This window comes from Diadema antillarum, unplaced genomic scaffold (genome assembly GCF_040938485.1).
Source record: "Diadema antillarum isolate AM-2024a unplaced genomic scaffold, OU_Dant_1.0 scf00000114, whole genome shotgun sequence".
In the NCBI taxonomy this organism is placed as follows: domain Eukaryota; kingdom Metazoa; phylum Echinodermata; class Echinoidea; order Diadematoida; family Diadematidae; genus Diadema; species Diadema antillarum.
Window position 1 is genome coordinate 1,747,820 of NW_027271003.1, and position 19,272 is coordinate 1,767,091.

At 38.3% G+C, this 19,272-nt stretch overlaps 1 protein-coding gene across 1 annotated transcript in view; it reads left to right on the forward strand.

Annotated features, from left to right (window-relative positions):
- The first annotated feature begins 313 nt into the window (after positions 1-313).
- Positions 314-19,272, forward strand: part of LOC139719780 (uncharacterized) — a 65,171-nt gene continuing 46,212 nt past the window's right edge. Inside the window, exons 1-2 of the mRNA XM_071631164.1 lie at positions 314-593; positions 13,727-13,919. Coding sequence (XP_071487265.1) covers positions 489-593; positions 13,727-13,919 — 298 coding nt within the window. The 5' untranslated portion in view covers positions 314-488. The remainder of the gene's footprint in view (positions 594-13,726; positions 13,920-19,272) is intronic.

Below are 19,272 nucleotides of genomic sequence, written 5' to 3' on the forward strand. Positions count from 1 at the left end.
CAAATAATTGACGTGCGCATGCGTACTAGAAACGATACAACCCGGCCCCATAACCTCGTCCATCGGCGTAAAGTGATCGCACCTTCATCAACCGTTCGTTTGCCTCAAACTCGAGTTTACCTTGCGATGTTTGTCTCGCCCGTCTACACTGGCGTCATCTACGTAAGAAGTGCATTGCTAGCAGCCCCTGCTCCCATACCTCTACCAACGCACGGCCGTCGTGGCCGTACCACCCCTCACGTACATTGATTGTATCGTCGGGTAGCTAGCACGCACCCACACTGTATACTGCATCATTGTACGCACAGAATAAACCACGCACGGAAATTGGAAAACATCTTGAAAACCAATTGTGATCTCCGTCAAGTTGTTGCGGCGAGAAGCCAGCGATGAATTCTCGTTTTATTGGATTAACAGACCACAACAGCTGATTCGAGGATATTAACAGGAATTTCGGAACACGTCGAGTGACGCCAAATTGTGGAAAAATGGATCCCAGAAGTAGGGAAGAGGAGAGAATGCGGTTGCAGCGGGCCATTCAGGATTGGAATGCCACCCGAATGGACCTGTTTGAAATTTCAGACCCTGATATGGTACGTGTGATTGGTGTGATTGATGCGTGTCTTGGTCCGTAAATGTCATCTCCTTCTTGATCTTTCATGCTACTTGCTAGCATCAGCTTGTTTGGGATCTGGTTTGCTGTTGTATTTGGCGTCCTACACTAGGATATAAAGAAAAACACACTCACAACAACTGGTGTGTAAAATTTATGTGTTTTTGTCCAGTGAAGTTCAAAAATTGGATGTGTGCAGCTGATGTGATGCAGTGTGTGATTGTATGTTGTGAGATTTTTACCTGCCTTACCCCTAACGTTAATAAATAGTAAATTTAATAGTATTACATAGGGGTAAGGCAGCTTCCAGCAGGTTTGGGTGCTCAGTCAGTATCGAACTGAGTTTTCAAGGATTGGTCAATATGAGGAACTTTTCAGTTATTTTAGAGCTACACGTGTGTACATTACACTCACCCAAATCAGATCAGTTCGGGAAACCCACTCACAAGGGGGGCCCCTCCTTATAAGTAACCCGTCCCCCTTATAAGTAACCCCGTCCCCCTTATAAGTAACCCCCGGGGCACCCCTTATAAGGAGTCTCCACGCTTTTTTGCAATGCAACGCGAAAATGAAAGGACTGCGGCAATTCGCTTGATTATGTCCATAAAGCTTGACAAGTTTCCTAGTTACTCACGAAATTTGAGCAAAATCGGTTTGAGGCATCATATCTAAAATCATGGATTTAAATGCGATGTCAAACGACCCATGCGAATGCTGAAATGCGAGCGATTACTGGCGTGAGTGTCGGGGGGACGGGTTACTTATAAGGAGGGGCCCCCCTTGTGAGTGGGTTTCCCGAACTGAGATTGCAAAATACTCGGAAGTCCACTCAAACATGTCGAACAAGTTGAAGTGAGAAGACTTAAATTTACCAAGCAAACTGAGTTAGTGAGTAGAGTAGTAACGGTTAGAGTCTATTTACTTACTGGCCTCGACAATGTGATGATTGAAGCCAAACTAGCTGAATCACATGACGTGTACCATACTATAAACCATTTGGTTTACAAGTTACAGCTTTCACCACCTGTGTGCTGGTGCCTGTGGCTGTAACTATACACAGCCCAGTCACTGTACATAGGTACAATGTACGTAGTATTCGCACAGCGTAGTAACAGCGTCTGGTCGGGCTACGTGGCTGTGAAATTACTGACCGGAAGATTGGTCTGTTGTTGTCAGGGATATGTTCCGCGGAGACTACAATACCATTAACACATACATGTGTATGTCTGGCTCCGCGTAATCCCCTCCTGTCTACAGAGGAGAGCCGTAAAAGTAAAAAAAAAATGATAGTAATTAAAAGACTCCTAAATTGGTTCAGTGCAATAAAAGATGTTTTCACATTTACATGTGCTGTCTTTGAGTTGACCTTTGGGTTTCACCATACCACTGCATCCTCCATCTACCGTCTGTATACTAACTAAGGACTACAGACTATAGTATTCTAAATACTATAGTGAGTATAGCATACAATGTACAAGTGACTATTCCAGCCCCTTCCCAAATAATTTTCATTGTACAACCTATGGTTAGACATTAGTGTGTTGTCCTCTTATTTCTAAAAAGGAGAGATGGATCTTATGTACATTGTACATTTCATTTCATTTTTTTTTCTTTATTTGTCCAAGTATTTAAAACATGGCAGGGAAATATGTAGGCTTAAATACTCCTTCAATTGTACAAAACATACAGTGATTCAACTAATCAGTACAGTATACTTTTCGCAATGCAGTTTGGCTGTTACATGTACATTGTAGCAAATCAGCAGTTGCTATCTACTTTGCTTCGGATACAGCTGTATTTCTTTTATGAGTACACTTAGTCCTCATACTTTAAAAGGGATGGCATAGTTTTGGTTGAGATGGGGGATTAAGATTCTGAAACCAAATTCAAATAGGCTACCTCTTGAAATGGAATATTAAAGAACATATAATTAATTTTAAAAGGAATTGTAATTTTATATGATGAAAATCAGTTTTGAAATGGCTGAGATATCCAAAAACACAGTAAAATGAAGCAGTTATCATAAAAGGTACGTAGGTCCAACATTTTATCAAGACCACTTTGTTTTTGGTATTTCAGCCATTTCAAAACCGATTTTCATCAAATAAACTGTGAATTCCGTAGAATTGTATGCGCTATCATATTTAATATAGAGGTTTCGTAAAGAGGTTTCCCATTTGACATTATCTCACATGAAAGCGGGGAACCTGAATCCCCATCTCAACCAAAACTCTACCATCCCTTTATTAATAGGGTGATGTGTTGTTTCTACTGTGAATACTGGTGGACAGAAGTCATCACTTGTCATGTTTGTACTGTACACTGTAGTACATGCAGTTGTACTGTATGCGAGGAAAAATTATGAGCAGTTGTGCTCCTAAAGATTTTGCACAGGGTACAGATATACAGTGTACAAATGTAAGTATCTAATTATGACAACAATAACAACAATAGAAATGTTCAAAAGAGGTGAAAGATACAATCTATTTGTACTTTTAGAAAAATCACAAAAAGTAAAAATCTTGAAGAGTACAGAGTTAAAGGGTACGGTACTTCAAGTGTGTAACATACAGATGTACTGACTTACACATGCAATATACAATCTTTACAGTCACTTGTAAAATTTGACAAAATTGCCATGTATTGTAACATTCTTACATGTACCACAAAGTTCTAGCTTTCTGAATGCAGGTCTTCATTCTCTTCCCCTTGTATTCTGCCACTCTTTTAATATACATGTATTCTCCATTGTACTTTTAGTGCTTTCAGAATTTGTTGCTTTTTTCATTAAAGAATGTAGACTGCATTATGTACATTCAGTTTATTGCAGAATATGCCTACAGCATGTACAGTACAATGTATCCATTTCAACTCAAAATAGTCCCTCACATACATTTGTACATTATAGTAACCTGATTGAGAGAAATGAGCCCACATTGTTCAATAACAGTAATTCATCATCTTGCCAACTCAGAAAACAGCTCTTCTTTACGTACAAATCCGTATATTTAATGTACATGTATCCAGAATATTGTATTCCCTGACAACCTGTATTGTACTGTACACTGTATGGTGTAACACCTGTACCTACATGTACAGTAGTTTCTCTTGCATGGATCCTTCTTCAAATCATTGTGCGAAAATAAACAAAGAAAAACAAAGAGAAATAAAACAAAAGTGGAAGTGAAGAGAGGATTCCTATAAGCTAGTTCGGAGTTCTTAAAGCTCATGGGCGCATTGGTACGAATGAACTTTCTCTTTTCTCAGTCGGTTAGGGGCACTTACAGATAACTCGTTTTAGAGCGACATAATGCATAAGCTTTACATAACAATATGGGATTCACAATCCTGTTCTGCGTAGACCAGATGAGCAGAACGATCCGTCAATTTACACTTGGGAAAGCATCCATTTCATTATTTTGCATTGAATGTATTGACAATCTCTTTCTGTTGATATTGCCAAATACCACTTTTGCTGTCACGTGGATGTACTGGCAAGCAGCATTTATAAGTATCTCATGAATAATCATTACATTACAGATGCTTTGATATCCCAGTGAATTTAAAAACCATTATGCCTGTTGGTCCGAATGACCTTGTTTCTGCTCATGCGCAAAGTGACTACAAACTTCTATGGTTCTACCTGATTAAAGAAATGTAGGAGTCATGTCCATGCAGTAGATCCACGCTGAGTACAGTAGATCACGTACATGGTAAGTTACCTTTCTACCCAAAAGTACAAATTAGGAAAGTTCTGTCATCATCACAAATCAATCCAATGTAATGAATTTCTGAGGATACTCATGCAAACTTGATGACAAAAAGTATGTAAATAGCAAAAAGATTCTAGCATAAATTGTAGATATTGGACTTGGATGCATTGTACTATATGCATTTTTGAAATTATGGGAATTACCAGTCTTGTTTTAGACAAACGTAAAGAAACACTTGCAAGAATAAAGTATTTCTTGTGAGTTTTATTGAATAAAAACCTTTTTGCAGCCATGAGAAATCTGCACTAGCTTGCATGTAAGGTACTGTAGAAGCCCTCTTATTAAAATTCTAGAAAATGTGAGATATCCGCAAAAAAAAAGAAGAAAAAAAAAGGGGGCCTACATGTATTTAAACAAATTTTATTTTGTAGTTTGTTGTAAATAATGATACCCATACTTTTGACACCAAAGTATGGAAAATGCTTTGATTTGATTGTACCATGAGAGTTCTGAATTTATAAAGCTGTCACTGTCCGTTCAGGTTCTGGTTGCTGTGTCCAAACCCAGTGAACAGACAACTGTATTAGGGGCATGGGGAAGCAATTCATTTGATTGATTTCCTGCATGGTGGGTGAGCCTGTAAGTATGTGTGGACAAATATGCAATCATCATTGCCTGTGAGTCACATAAAGTACAGTATAATGTGTTTGTGTAATTATGTCAACACTTCAAAGTTTAATTTCTTTTTTCAGTACTGCTGCCCAGGTGGGCATTTAATCATTGCTAATATAATCTTGCTACAGTTTTATCTCTACATGTACTTTCCCCCCATTTCTGTTATATTTTACAGTGATTGCAAAGTATAAATTGCATACTTTACAAGGTACAGTAGCATGGAGACTCTAACCAATTTCACGTGTAGATGAGCATTCATAAACTACAATTGTTCATACAACATTGTATTGTTGCAACGTAGAACTTGCATAAAGCCCTCCCCCCCCAAAAAAAAACAAAAACAAAAACAAAAACAAAAACAAAAACAAAACACAAAGCACAAAACACAAAAAACACCAAAAAAAAAAAACCAGCAGCAATCAAAACAAACAAGAAAAACAAACCAAAAACCGGACATTCAATATGACCCAAGTACAGGGGTACTACCATAGGAAGTTTGAGCCAAATTGATTTTTTTTTCCAACTGCAACTGTATGACTTTAAAGGTATTGTGTACCATCGGGAGCAGTGATTTAAAAATGTTTGAGTTGTCACAATTGATACTACAATTGTACAGGTACAGTTTGTAAGTGTACATGTGTAGGACAGTTATGTCACAAACATCCTACCATATAAAAAAATATTGCAATAAAGCGGCAGTTTGCATAAATGTTGGAGTATTAGGGCCTAATAGCCTATTGCTGTATATAATACAGTATGAGAAGTGGCTTTAATAAGTCAGTGACAGTACCCTGTACAGTGAAAAATGTCTAGCACATTTTACATTTGCCTTAGGCTTAAAAATTACAAGCTTGGTGAAGAACAAAACCTTTGATTGAGGAGAAGAAGGGATTAATTATTGAGCTATGATGTTCTAGATAAAACTTTGATCTTTCTGGGCAAAAAAGAACAGATGACAGTGTGGGTAAATGTCTGTGGAAGACCTGTATTGTGACGTTAGACAATGGCTGCAATTGTCAAGGAATGGCATTGGAATGTGGGCTGAAAAATACCACACAGGATTAGGTACGTACTCCCCCTGGAATGCCTATTGGTAGAAATGAGATTTAGGGATCAAACCCTATTTTCAATGCCAGCTGAGAGATACAGTGGTGGAATAGTGGCTTTGGACAGTAGAATAGACCAGTCTCATGTCGTGACAACAAATTGTTCTGCATGTACTGCAATTTTATGAAATATACATTGTAGGCAGTACATGTAAGTGTAGTTTGTGTGAATATTGTCAGTCCACAAGATACAAAAATAAGGGTGACATCTCATGAAATTTTATCCAGTTTGAAAGTGTTGCTATGAATTTAAAGTTTTGTAGTTGAGCTAAACCCACTTTTATCATACAGTGTACATTATGAGTACTCAGAGTCACCCATGTCCTGTTTGCAGCTTCTACTAACACGTGACCCAGATTCTGACAATATGAAACTGCTTTTCGATTTCTTGGCATCACATTTAATATTCAAACTTCTGATTGGCCAGTGTTGTGATTTGATAATTGAAAAGTTTTTTTGTTTGTTTAAACACATTGTACATCTACAGGAAATGTACCAGCAAATGAGATAAGTTTTAAAATCTTTGTTGTTACATCACGTGCAATCACTGTACAAAGTTGTATTTCCCTAGAAAGACCAAGTTCATTAATCCTGACATTCAGACACAGAAGCCTGAAATGTTTTATATTAAGACAATCAAATGGAATTTCCAGCCAGATGCTCCATGTCATATGCCTACATTTTTCCCCCTTTTTTTTCCCCACACACCCGTCCCTCCAATATTTAGCTGTTACGAATCTTACTGTAGTTCCTCCTTGGCTGTATGTGCAGTTATCTGTTCCTGTTGTGAATTTTAAATCTGGTAGTGCATAAAATGTACTATTTTTTTTTTTTTTTTTAATGAACAAGAAGCTGGAATATACTGGTGGGTGTCTGGGAAGGAGGAAGAGGAGTGATAGGATGCTGTTGATAGAAAAAAGGAGATACATTTTTATGGATGCAAACAAAAGACTGGTATGAGGAAGCAAGTGACATGGGTGAGACTGTACCAGAAACATCTGTAGAGGGAGTTCAGGGTGTGTTCAGCTCCCCCAAAGTCTCTTCCACATTGTTGTGCTACAAATCTTCTTGAGGCTAATAACAATGACTGCAGCAGGGGGAAGGAGTTGAAAAGGTTTTAGTCAAGATGTGTTTGGTTTAATAACAGAATTTCCGCAATACAGAAGCTCAGATTACATAGCTGTGTGTCTTCCTGCTGAAGCACTTGTCACTCTTGTAGTGCATTGCTAGTAATAGGGCAGAACAGAATGTAGCGAGATCCTGATTGTACTGTATCATATTTGCGAATTGTAGCTTGATCGTAAAATTTTGTTAGCATTCTTTTTAAATCTATTTTCACTGTTAAACTGAACTAGTGGAGCCCAATATGGGCATTCAGTCCATTTTGCGTCGCGGGCAGAAGAAGAAGACCCTCCGATATTCGTTCCCTCCCACGAACATCTCGAAATCCGCACCAGACTTGGCAGGTTCTCCGAGCAAGGCAAGTATTATTGCAGCTGCCAGTGCTAATGATGTGCAGACTGTTTGATGGCAGTAATTGCAGATTCATTGAGGTGACAAGCACTCGTCATCCCAAAATATGTGCTACTTAAAGTTCTCAAGACTGCCAACTCTATAACTGCCGTGACCGTTGCTGAAAATAATGACTGTCAATAGAGGCTATCTACTTTTTATACAGTTGTATGAGTGGTTGCTGATTCCCTACCAGTGTGTGTTGTGATATTTATTACATGTAGTTTGTGACATAAATGTATTGTGTTCTGTGGGTAAATGTGAACATATAGTTCCTGAAATTATCTCATGAGATACTGTAGTACGGTATTATTGAGTGCATTACTGTACTTGTGTAAGTACAAAATACAATTCACATTTTGTACGTTCCAGTGTTACACTGTATGCTGTACACATTGATTTGTAGGCCTACATTGTACATTGGTGTCTCAAAGGACTGTGCTTTGTTTTGTTAATACACACTAGTGTGTACAATGTATTGCTGATGCATACTCCTGAGAGTACCTGTACACTGCCTATACAGCATATGCCTAAAAAAAAAAGAAAAAAGAGGATGTGTTTTGTTTTCTTGTTCATTTAAACAAGTGAGAGCAGCCCAGAACCTATGTTTGTGTATTGGAGAACAGTCCTTCCTTGTCATGAATCAGGTCGTATACTACAGTAAGATCTGATATGTCGTGAAAGCCACGGGAGGGCATTTACAACTTGACCTGTACCAGTCCCCAAAGCCTACTGTGAACATTGCATTCTAACCTGTACATTTGTAGTGCATGTGTCCTGTAGAGAGTCAGCGAACATGGCCAGAAATATTGTGATGACAGTCCCATCCAATCAGCACTGTCATCAGTTTCTGTAGCCTCTGCCCTGTCAGGGAGGTGTCTGATAAAGAACATCTCCCAGCTGTCTTTGGGTCAGCTGGTAGGGTGTGGAGGGGATCTCAATACTCAATTTGTCAATAGAGGCAGTCCTACTCCGAGAGCATGATGCTTCAGATACAATTCAGTACAATTCAACTCTGATTAGTACCATCCTTTTCACCATCATGTCAAATTGAGTAGCCCAATTGTCAATTTCATATTTTTGTACAGATGACCATATATTGTATATAAAATTGTGTATTATTGTACATTTATTGTACACGGGATTCCTGAATTCCCCTGCCATACACTACACTGTAGTTTGAAATGTGACTACCTGGTAAGAATCATTGGTGTTGTAGGGCATTGTTTATTAATAGCTTCCTCTTTCAGGTTTGATAATCTGTATCGATAGTATTTGTACACGTGCACATCGTACAAATGTATTAGACATTGTTCATTTTGCATATAAAAAAATCACATTGAAAAAACGGAATGATTCATGCTGAAATGGTACATTTGTATTGCAATAGTACACAGCAACAACACAGCTGTACAAGGACCATGTACATACATGTATACAGGCTGGCCTACTGTAGATCGTGTAGTATTTTTTAATGATTGTGAACCGTTGTTTGTTTGTTTGGTTGGTTTGTTGTTGTTGTTGTTGTTGTTTTTCTTTTAATCATGTGAATACCCAGGGCTACCACCGTACCAGCCTACATTTTCTTCGCATGGTGCATTGTTCAACTGTACATCATGTTTGCTAAAATTTACCTTGCCAGAGTATAAGTTTTGGAACTTGCATCTTGTGCTAATCAAGATGTTGTCTTCTCCTTCATTTCCTAGTACCCCCTCACATTAATGATACATTTTATGAACCACCATACTGTCAGTAGTGTACTTCTTCAGATATCAAATACAGTAGGCTAAAATAGAAAATGCTTTGCCAAAGAGGGTGCTGTATTACAGACATTGATATTGAGATTGTCACTCAATTCAGATGATGGCTATACCAGCAACGAGCCAGGTTTCACCCCTTGACTTGACACTGATTGAAGACACACACCTCAACCTAGTGGTATGGCAATGTCATTTACTCTGACTGTGCACTCGTGTGTGTATAGGCCTACATTGTTTGTTACATGTACACATTTTCCATATTTAGAACCGATATCACAGAGAAAGAGTTTTTTTTTTTAAAATATTGTAAATTCACCCTCTTGATGCACTGTATGATAATGAATGGCCATTGACACTAGCCAGCTACATTATAATTTTACAAATACTGTAAAAGTGAAAATATTTGTGATACAAACAGGAAAATTTTCCTGCAACCAGAAGCTACATATAATGTAGTGCAAAAATAAAAGCATGCAAATATCATGCTGTGATGTTCCAATAGTTTACATTGTATGTCCTGATTCTACGGAAATATAAAAAACACGCTAAATTCTTCTCACCAGGCCAAATGCGAAAATTACTCACGCAAAAATATCTACTCTTACAGGACCACTTGTTCATGTTATACAAATATGTACATGTACATGTATGTAAATTTTGTGTCTAATCTTGTACTTACAATATATTTCAGAACATACATTTTTGCGAAGATTAGACTCATCTCACAAATATGTAAAATATTCATGTATACCCAGATAAGTTCCTGTCACACTTTTTAAAAATGTAAATATGTGTCATTGACTGTACATGTTTCAAAGTACAAGTACAACATGTTCAGGTGGTGATTTACTCTGCAAAAAAATAGATGCCCCTCCTCAGAAAAATATGTGAATCATATTTATTTGTAATGTCATATTTCAATGATGTCACCAGGACTGTGTGATCACTCTTCATTCTACCAAAGATCTACATTGTACATTGTACATTGTAGTTTTTATGCTCCACTTGTGTATGAAATGAGCAGATGTGATAAGTTTACACAAAATGGTACAGTGTATTTTAAGGTTGCTCTTGTGAGTTCTTTGATGTGATAGTACAGTTGTACCGTAGTCAGCCTTGAATGCTTTTATGTATGAACAACTACAATTGTATACTTTAGAGGAGTATGCATCTCTGGACATCGCAATATTGTTCGAGGATCACCACATAATTACAATGTGTGATAGTGTGATGCCTAAACCGTGATGTACATGTATGAAAGTTTTTAGCATGGAACATACTGATGTCAAAGTGGCATTTTAGTTGGTATGAAGTCACGTCTACTGTGTGAACGAGTGTGTGTACAGTGTCTTTTTTTTTTTCTTACAGTTCACATAGCATTCTGCATACTGTAGGCTCGTAAGCGTTGTTTATTGTACCCACTATGTGGGAGTTCCATTGTGTCCCACACAATGAGGTCATGGGAGGTGGGCAAAGGTGTGCAGTCAGTGAGCCTATCATTTGGTGGGAATCTACAGTATGTACGTATGCATGCCTGGAGCTGAAGTGTGCAAAGCAATGTACACACTTGTACACTCAGCACTCTGACTCACGATTTTATAGTAGCGTTGATTCTACACCGGACGCCTGTTTATTACCATTTACAGTATACGTTGTACACTGTACATTAAAAAATAGGCAGTTCTAAAGCAACATCTATTCATTTTCTTGTTTACATAATGTGTAATAGATTGACTGTACAATGTACACTCTACAAGCTGTAGGTCTACCCATTGGGTAAACCATGTAATACATTTTCAGGTTTAAAGCAATTAAGTTGATCATTTGAATTTTAAATGTCTCCCAAATACTTGAACCAAATCAAGACGAACATTTTGTGTACTGTAAAGAACAAAGTGTAGATCTACTTTTATGGTGTACTTCTACTGAAATTATTAAATGAATCAAACAGTAGAAATCCTTTTCCACCAACCAGCAAGTTTGGTGTGATATTAAAGTGTCTATGATTCCATGCAGCAATATGTTTTACCGGTACATGACTACAAGTACTGTAGCAACAACAACCTTAGTGCACAATCATGGTGTTTGATAGATCTTTGGAAAACTTTGGAATCAGTTACAATTGTATCTATTCAATTACTTCAACTGACATCAACAGAAACATTCAATACCAAACTGAAAGCATCTTCTCACATTTGAGGAGATCATTAGTTACTGCGATCCATAATGTTCAGAAAATTGTGTTCTTACTTGTAATTCCAATGTATGTGTCTGCTTGTTATGATTAGTTTGTTTGTTGCATGTATTTTCTTCCCAGTTTTCATGTTTTGTACATGAGAACTACTTTGCTTGAAGCGCCATGAGCACTGAAAAGGGGGGGGGGGGAGGGAGAATTGGTTAGGGGAAATTCAAGCTTTTGTGAGAACCATGTAACCTTTTGTGTGTTTATCCTCCAGATCTGACTCAGCTAGGTGTATTAAAAAGGCCGTTACAAACAAACAGGTCAATAAGACCTTATTTTTGCACCCAACTGCAGGCGCCATTGTTGTTGGCTAATCTCTTCCATAGCCATTCTGAGTGTGGATTGGTGTAGAGAATGGAGGAGATTTCCTCTCAGCTTGCTATGGGTGTGTGTGGTGTGGGGGACCCTGCCCCAGTTGTTTCCCTCAACGGTACTAGTGGTCATGCTACAGTGCAGCGTGGCTTGTGTGTGCGTGTGAGCGTATTATGTGTCAGTGTGTGTGTGTGTGTGTTCACAGCGTGAGGACTTTTGATGGTCAACAAGTACAAAACATAGAACGGACAGATCAATACTCCTGGGCTCACTTTGATGCTATGCTATTGTAAACTTGTATGACACAGTGCCAGACTTACTAACGTGTGAACGATTTGAGATGGAACTGTCCTTGTTTGAACTGTTTAATGCTTTCTCACACTATTACAATGTACATGTACACAAGAAGATTATGCTCAGCTAGTGAAGAGTGTTATAAATATAAAAGTTTGTGCCTAATGGGGCTCGGACAATTACAGATGCTTTTTTTATGGGGAGGCATGCATGCATGTCAGTTATTGCATTTCAGAATGAGTTTGGTGGCTTGAGATAAGTTTAGAATCAGGTGATATTATTTTTATGCTCTCAAAGAGATCAAAGAAAAAATGCTTCCTTGTGAACACACTAAAAGAACGACTAATTACTGCATTCTTGGCTGAGCTACATTGTAAAAGCACATTCCATTTCATGACATAATACACTACAAGGGGGAACTTTGGGCAATAGCAGGAAATGCCTTGTGATTTTGGCTCAGAATCAGATGACCACTGCCTACTGACCATTACAAATGACTCTTTGATGACTGATTGTAGAATTGACATGGGGCTCTGATCTTCCAAGAATGCTTGCCAGAGCTGGTAATGGTGAATCATACAATACTCTACAATGTATCCATGCCAAATTAGTAGCTTAAACCAGAATGAAAACAGAACAAAGCTACACTGTACATTTGTGAATCATACCGGTAAAACGACAGCGCTTTCATTGATATTACTGTAGGCCTATACACTAAAACAACTGTACACAGTACATTTCTGTAGTCTAGATATTTTGCTTTAGGTATGGTTGTGAGTTGTAACGCTTGGATACATTTTACAATGTAGAGTCACAAATAACCACCACTTTCTCTGTAGAAGAAGGAATGAAGGGGGATATTCTGGTAATAGTGGTAGAAAGTATGTGATTTGATAGTGTACATGTGTGGAATGTATGTGGGAGGATGTATCTCTCATCGAGCAGCAAAGGGTCAACCCGATGAGTGATCTGACTCAGTTTTTCCTCTATTCATTTTCTGTTGGAAGAAGCACATGTACTGTAGGCCTACATGTATGTAGTCTGTTTCATCCAGAGTTTGAGGTTTGATGCTGGAGTAAAAATCTGGACATATTGTGTATTTGATACATTGTACATGTACATTGCACAAAGTACTGTACCTGTAAGCTGTTATTTTCGCATACAAATATTTTACCATCGGACCAGTGCCAGTGTGCAGCATTGGTTTGGAACTACTGTAATCCTATGGTGCAACTACAAATGTACTGTTCAAAATTTCCCTAAAGATGATCTACATTGTAAAGGTGACAGAGATGTGTTGGGTTTGATTCAGATGAGATTTATTATCTATGCATGGGAATCCTTTGCTCTTTCTCTTTTTCGTCGTACGAGTCCCAGTGTGCAAAATATATGGTGTGCACAGTGTCAGTTGCATTGATGTCGTTTGTACTCTCAAAGATGTCAAAATGTAATTTACTCACTTTCATAAAGTTTCCTTCTCTCTCACTCGCTGTACACAGAGTCTGGAATTTCACGGGGTTATGCGATTCTTCTTCCAAGATGCCGATAAATCCTCCAACTCAAAGTGTATCCGCGTCTCCAGCACTGCCACCGCCAGGGATGTCATTAACAGTCTCATTGAAAAGTTTCACCCTGATATGAGGATGCTCTCAATCCCCGACTATGCCCTCTATGAACTGCAGAGAGACCAAGGTGGGTAGCATTTGTTTGTTTGTTTGCTTGTTTTTTTGTTTGTTTGTTTGTTTGGTTTTTTTGGGGGGGAGGGGTTGAATATCCTTTGATTTTGGGCCAAAGACAACAACGGACTTGATGCCTTGTCAGGGCTACACCCCCTCCCCCCTAAATACTGATGAGTGATAAGGTTATAGTAAAGATTAGGGTTAGACTAGTTTTGAGTTAGGGTTAGGAGTAGGTTCAGGATTAGGTTTAGGTTTAGGGTCAGGGGAAGGGTCCAGAATAATTGTCGGGGGGGGGGGGGGGGGGTAGGGGGTAGTTGCCCTAGAACCACTGATGGACTTTACACTGAATCCCATGTCTGCAGATACAGTGTAATTCTAAACATTTTCCTATGCATAAATCTTTGCTAAGTTTTGCGAGGAGCCAAGATTCACAGTTCTATTCTACAGGACTTTGTAAAGTACGCAAAGGTGTTTGCCTGATCAGTGTATTGGATGGCAGGGGCAATTTGTGAAAGTTTCACACTGTAAAAAAGGCCGACAGCTGCAGTTTGCGAAATTTTTCATGCCCCCAAAAGTTTCTGATTTTACAGTGGTCACGATAATATGAATGATAGTAGGGTTTTCGAATGATGATTTGAGTAGAAGTAAACTATAATAAAAATTTTGTTATAATAGTGACAATGATAATGATGATTATGATTTGAGGAAGCGAAATCGGGGCAAAAATTAAAAAAACTGAGTGATTTTGATTTGGTTTTTCGAGAAGATTACTTTATAAAATGCCTCGCAAATGGGGACAACTTCAGACACCTCTCAAAGCTTTAAAGACAGTCTCCACTTTCTACATGAAATTCACAAATTGCTCAAAATCATGTCACATGCAAGAACCATTTAAAAACAGACAGCAGGCACGCATCACGTGCGTGTGTCTATTTCGTTTTTTGTGTACTGAGTATTTGTGCAGTGAGTGGCCAATTTACGTATCGAGTGAAGAACCAAATGCAGTTAGCCTGAAGCTGGGGCTTGGCTCGCTACCAATGACTGCGACCTAATTGGCCGTAGTTATTACTTCATCATGGCGGCATGCAGCTCCGGGGATCGCCAATAATCAGTCCAATTTGGGAATACTCCGTGCGTCCATTTGGCTTACTCCATGCTGGTTCAAGCTCGGTCTTTTTTTTTTTTGTGGGGGGGGGGGGGGGAGGGTGTCGACCTTGTCTGTGACTTAGCATCATGAGCAGTGCGGTTGTGATGGTCCCATGCAGACAGATAATATTCTTTGCGGAAAAAAAAAATGCTTCTTGAAATTAGGCTATGAATAGTAAAAGGAAATTCGGTCTTAGGAAATGGAAAAAAAAATGTGATGACGATTTTTTTTTTTGGGGGGGGGGGGGGGGGCAATGGGTAGGGGATAGGGAAAACAGTCAGGTTTTGTGTACATACATTGTAGTATACAATACGTACCCGTAATCTCTTACACAGTCTTCAGTCGTAGTTTCATTTCGAATGATTGGTGTGTTGAATATTGATCGTAGCGATAGTGATGCAAATAACTGAACAGAGAAAAAGAATCATTGAATGTAATTTGTTCATACAAATGACAAATATTAAAGTGCATCTTTCTTGTTTCACTCATTACATTTGTCTGCCAGAATTATTATTGAGAGGGGAAAAACAAAGCAAAATTGCAATCCTCAGTAGTGAAGGGAGCAAAACAAAAGTGTAGCAGGCACATGGAATAAGGTGCTACATAACCATACAACCCATCAATACACAATGTCAGAGGCAATGGTAGCCATCATGTAATTATGATATTTATTGGTCGTTGCCACAGCTGGGTATCCCATTTTCATTTGATACAACTACATGTTTAAACTGTACACACAGCATGCACCACAAAGAAGTATGCAGAATTGGCTGACCACTTGACCAAACAAACTTTATAATAGCAAGCTTTGGCTGCAGTCACTGACAGTTCATATACTTTATATGCCGTATAATTAGTAAGTCTAAATTTTTCACAGATGAGGACTTCCCGAAGAAAATTTTTAAGTGGTTGAATCCATGATTGTAGAGTTCAGTAGGGAATCAAGATAGTGTGTACACTGTACCTTGCGTTCATGTCAAGATCAAAGTTAATACTTTTTGCGTCTTGTAACATTCACGAAATTCAGGAAGCCACAAAATTTAAACCCACAAAATTTATGGTGTACAGCACCTTTTCCTATGGATTTCCAAGGAACACAATTTGTATCTATTTCATGTACAGTGTATTTTGATATTGATATTTTGTATTTCGTCATAGTATTCGTAGCATACTGATCTGTTTTACTGTGGCATTCAGAGATGTTACATTACAGAAATTCATGCACGAAATCTTATCCCACAAGGATTATCACATTTCTCTGGAGCCACTCTGGCCTAGATACAGTACATCACAAGAGTCTTGTGGACTCAACCACATGTAGGTGCCTACTTTCCACAATAGGACTGCATATCATGATAATGTTTTGTGTATGGTCAGGTACATGTATTCAACACACACACACACATGAACATACGAGTTTTCATCTGTCCTTTATATAATACACTGTATATGACATGCATTGCTACACAAAAAGGACAATTTGATGTCTGAAAGCAATTTGTGAAAGCATCAGTTAACCCTTTCTGTGCCAGGGGCTTTGGGCAGTGTTTACAATGCTATGGGGTTTTATGTGCTAATCAGCACTCAAAGAACACCAAGGGTTATTGAAGTAATGTACTGTACATGGCCTATTACATCCTTATATTACCAAGTATGTGAGCCTGGTTAAGAGGCACTCCATGAGGTGTAATCCCATGCTTTCCATCTCATCTTGTCGGAGGACTCAAAACCGTCGCGTTCCTCCAAGTCTCCCCTAAACAAAAGGCGAGCCAAGGGCGAGTATTTTCGTTAGGGTCACGTGACGGGGGACATGTGATCCCACAAAGAAATGGGGTCTTGCTGAGAGACGGATGAAAGGTGAAATTTCATCCCCAGTCACCTTTCCGCACCGGAGCGGCTGTGGCGCGGCAGACAAAAAATGACACCTGTAGTCTTATAGAAGGAAACTTACACATTGTTCCAAATTTCTCCAGGAAATAATTTTGTGTGAGCAAATCATGTGGCAGCACTCATTATACACCAATTGGAGTTTGATAATGACCTTGTGGTTTCATATACCATGCTTCTAGAAAGTACATTTAAGCTGATGATAATTACTTTCATGTGTGTATGAGACCAAATTTTGTACCAGATATTACATTATTATAGAATGTCAAGTTCATACTGTATGTGTGTCTTTGCAAGACTACCGTGCCAGTTGTGTACATTCACTACCCAAAAGTAACATTTCTCTTTGACTAAAGAATGAAGTTTGACTATGTGCAGTTTTCATGGTAAAAAAAAAAGAAAAAAGAAAACTAGCAGCAACTTCAATACACTGCGTCTTCGGGCCTACATTCAGAACAGAAAAAAAGTATCACTTACATTTGTTATTCTAATATCAAAGTTACATTGTTAGTTGTTACTTGATTCTTTTCATTAAAATTTTGATGCCAAAATGTTGATTGCAAGTAACTCATTGCTGAAGAAAAAAAGTTTGCTTTCAGTTTTATGAAATGATATTGATTACTCTTTTACATCATGTCTGACTTTGTGGAGAAAGTTTGATAATTTTAACTGAGATGAAATATCCCATTTAATTTTTAACTCTACATGTGTAGTGGACAAGTTCTCACAGCCAGGAACACTGTTTCTGTGTACAGTACCGCTATCAAGAGTAATACACTGTATGATGTACGAGAAGGAGAAAAGAAACAAGCTTGCAACAAGTATCTCATTTAAAGAGCTTGGTTCTTGTCCCCAGCACCTGTTTATTGGAAGTGAAATATGCCCTTACAGTTTATCAGTGCTTGCCCATAGCTGGCAGTAACCTTGTAGTGACCTCTAGATCCCTGTAAGGTCATAGATATGGTATGTCTGACCAGATATACTGCAGAGAGCGTGGGAACGTCCCCAGTCATTCCTTAGAACTTTCCCTAGAGTACCGGTAAGAAATCGGGGAAAATGTTACTTTTGTGGTGCACTGACACTCTACACCATGATAGTAAACACAGTACAGGTTGTAGTAGGGAAAACCATCACTCAGAGAAAACGTGGCTAAGCATCAACCAGATATTAGATTTCACAAAGCTGTGAATAAGATATCAATAGCATACTTATGTTGAAGATTGAAAGTAATGAAGGTTTTGATGAGGTAAACACCATAAGTGAAAATAGTTGAATTAATTTTCATAATAGACATGAACATGTTTGTTAGAATTTTTATGACTTTATGGCACGTCCAGTCATAGTGTAAGTAGAGAATTATATCAAAATTCTTCTTTCTTGTGCCATAATGTTCGTCATCTTCCTCTTTTTCTTTTTCTTTTTCTTTTTTTTTTTGTACTGGCAAAGAATTTCAGCCTATTTTATGTGAACAGAAATTTTTCAGAGATTTCTGTGCTTGTGTTTAACGCCAGTTTCTGAACATTACGAATATTTTCCTATTCTAATAAGAGAGGGAAAAAAGCAATGAAGGGCAACACATTGATGTCACCATTCAATATGTTACACTTTTTATTTTATAATATACAATGTACAAATTGTAGGATTACAGTATACAAAATGGTACTGAGCTACATAAAGATTTATAATTAGCTACAGTGTACAATACTTACTATATACTGCAACTAAAGGATTTACCTGTATGAAGAATCCTTAATGTGAATTTAAACATTGTTGAAGGAGTCCTTACAGCTACAAAATGTACATTTGTTTGTATCTGCCCTTGGCCATGGCCCCACCCTGCCTGAACCACAACCCCACCTTCAATTGTACCCTGGTGCCAAGCCACACTCTTTTTTAGCAATGCCCCTCAATTGCAGAGTATGAGGGCCTCCCCATGATAAACTACTGTATTGGGGTCTTCCATTTGATCTTCTAGTATTAATAGAGGATGAGTCTGGGTTGACTGTGGCATGTAAAACATGAACTGTAGTTTACGGGCCTGCATGTACAACACGTACATTTTGCAAGATTGATTGGTAAGAGATAAAAAGGTGATAACAAATTTGCAGCCTGTGGAAAGGTGACATACTTGACATCTAGGCATTTTGCTGGGGCTGTATGTGGCGATAAATTCTAGAATTGGATGTGAACTACACGGATAGCAGTTCTGGATATAAAATGTGTGATATGCGCATGAGTACAATGCACTACAGTATGGAAGCTGAAATGGTGCATGTACATGTAGGGACCTGTATACAGTATGCTCATACTACAACAGAGGTTAGCACGTTTT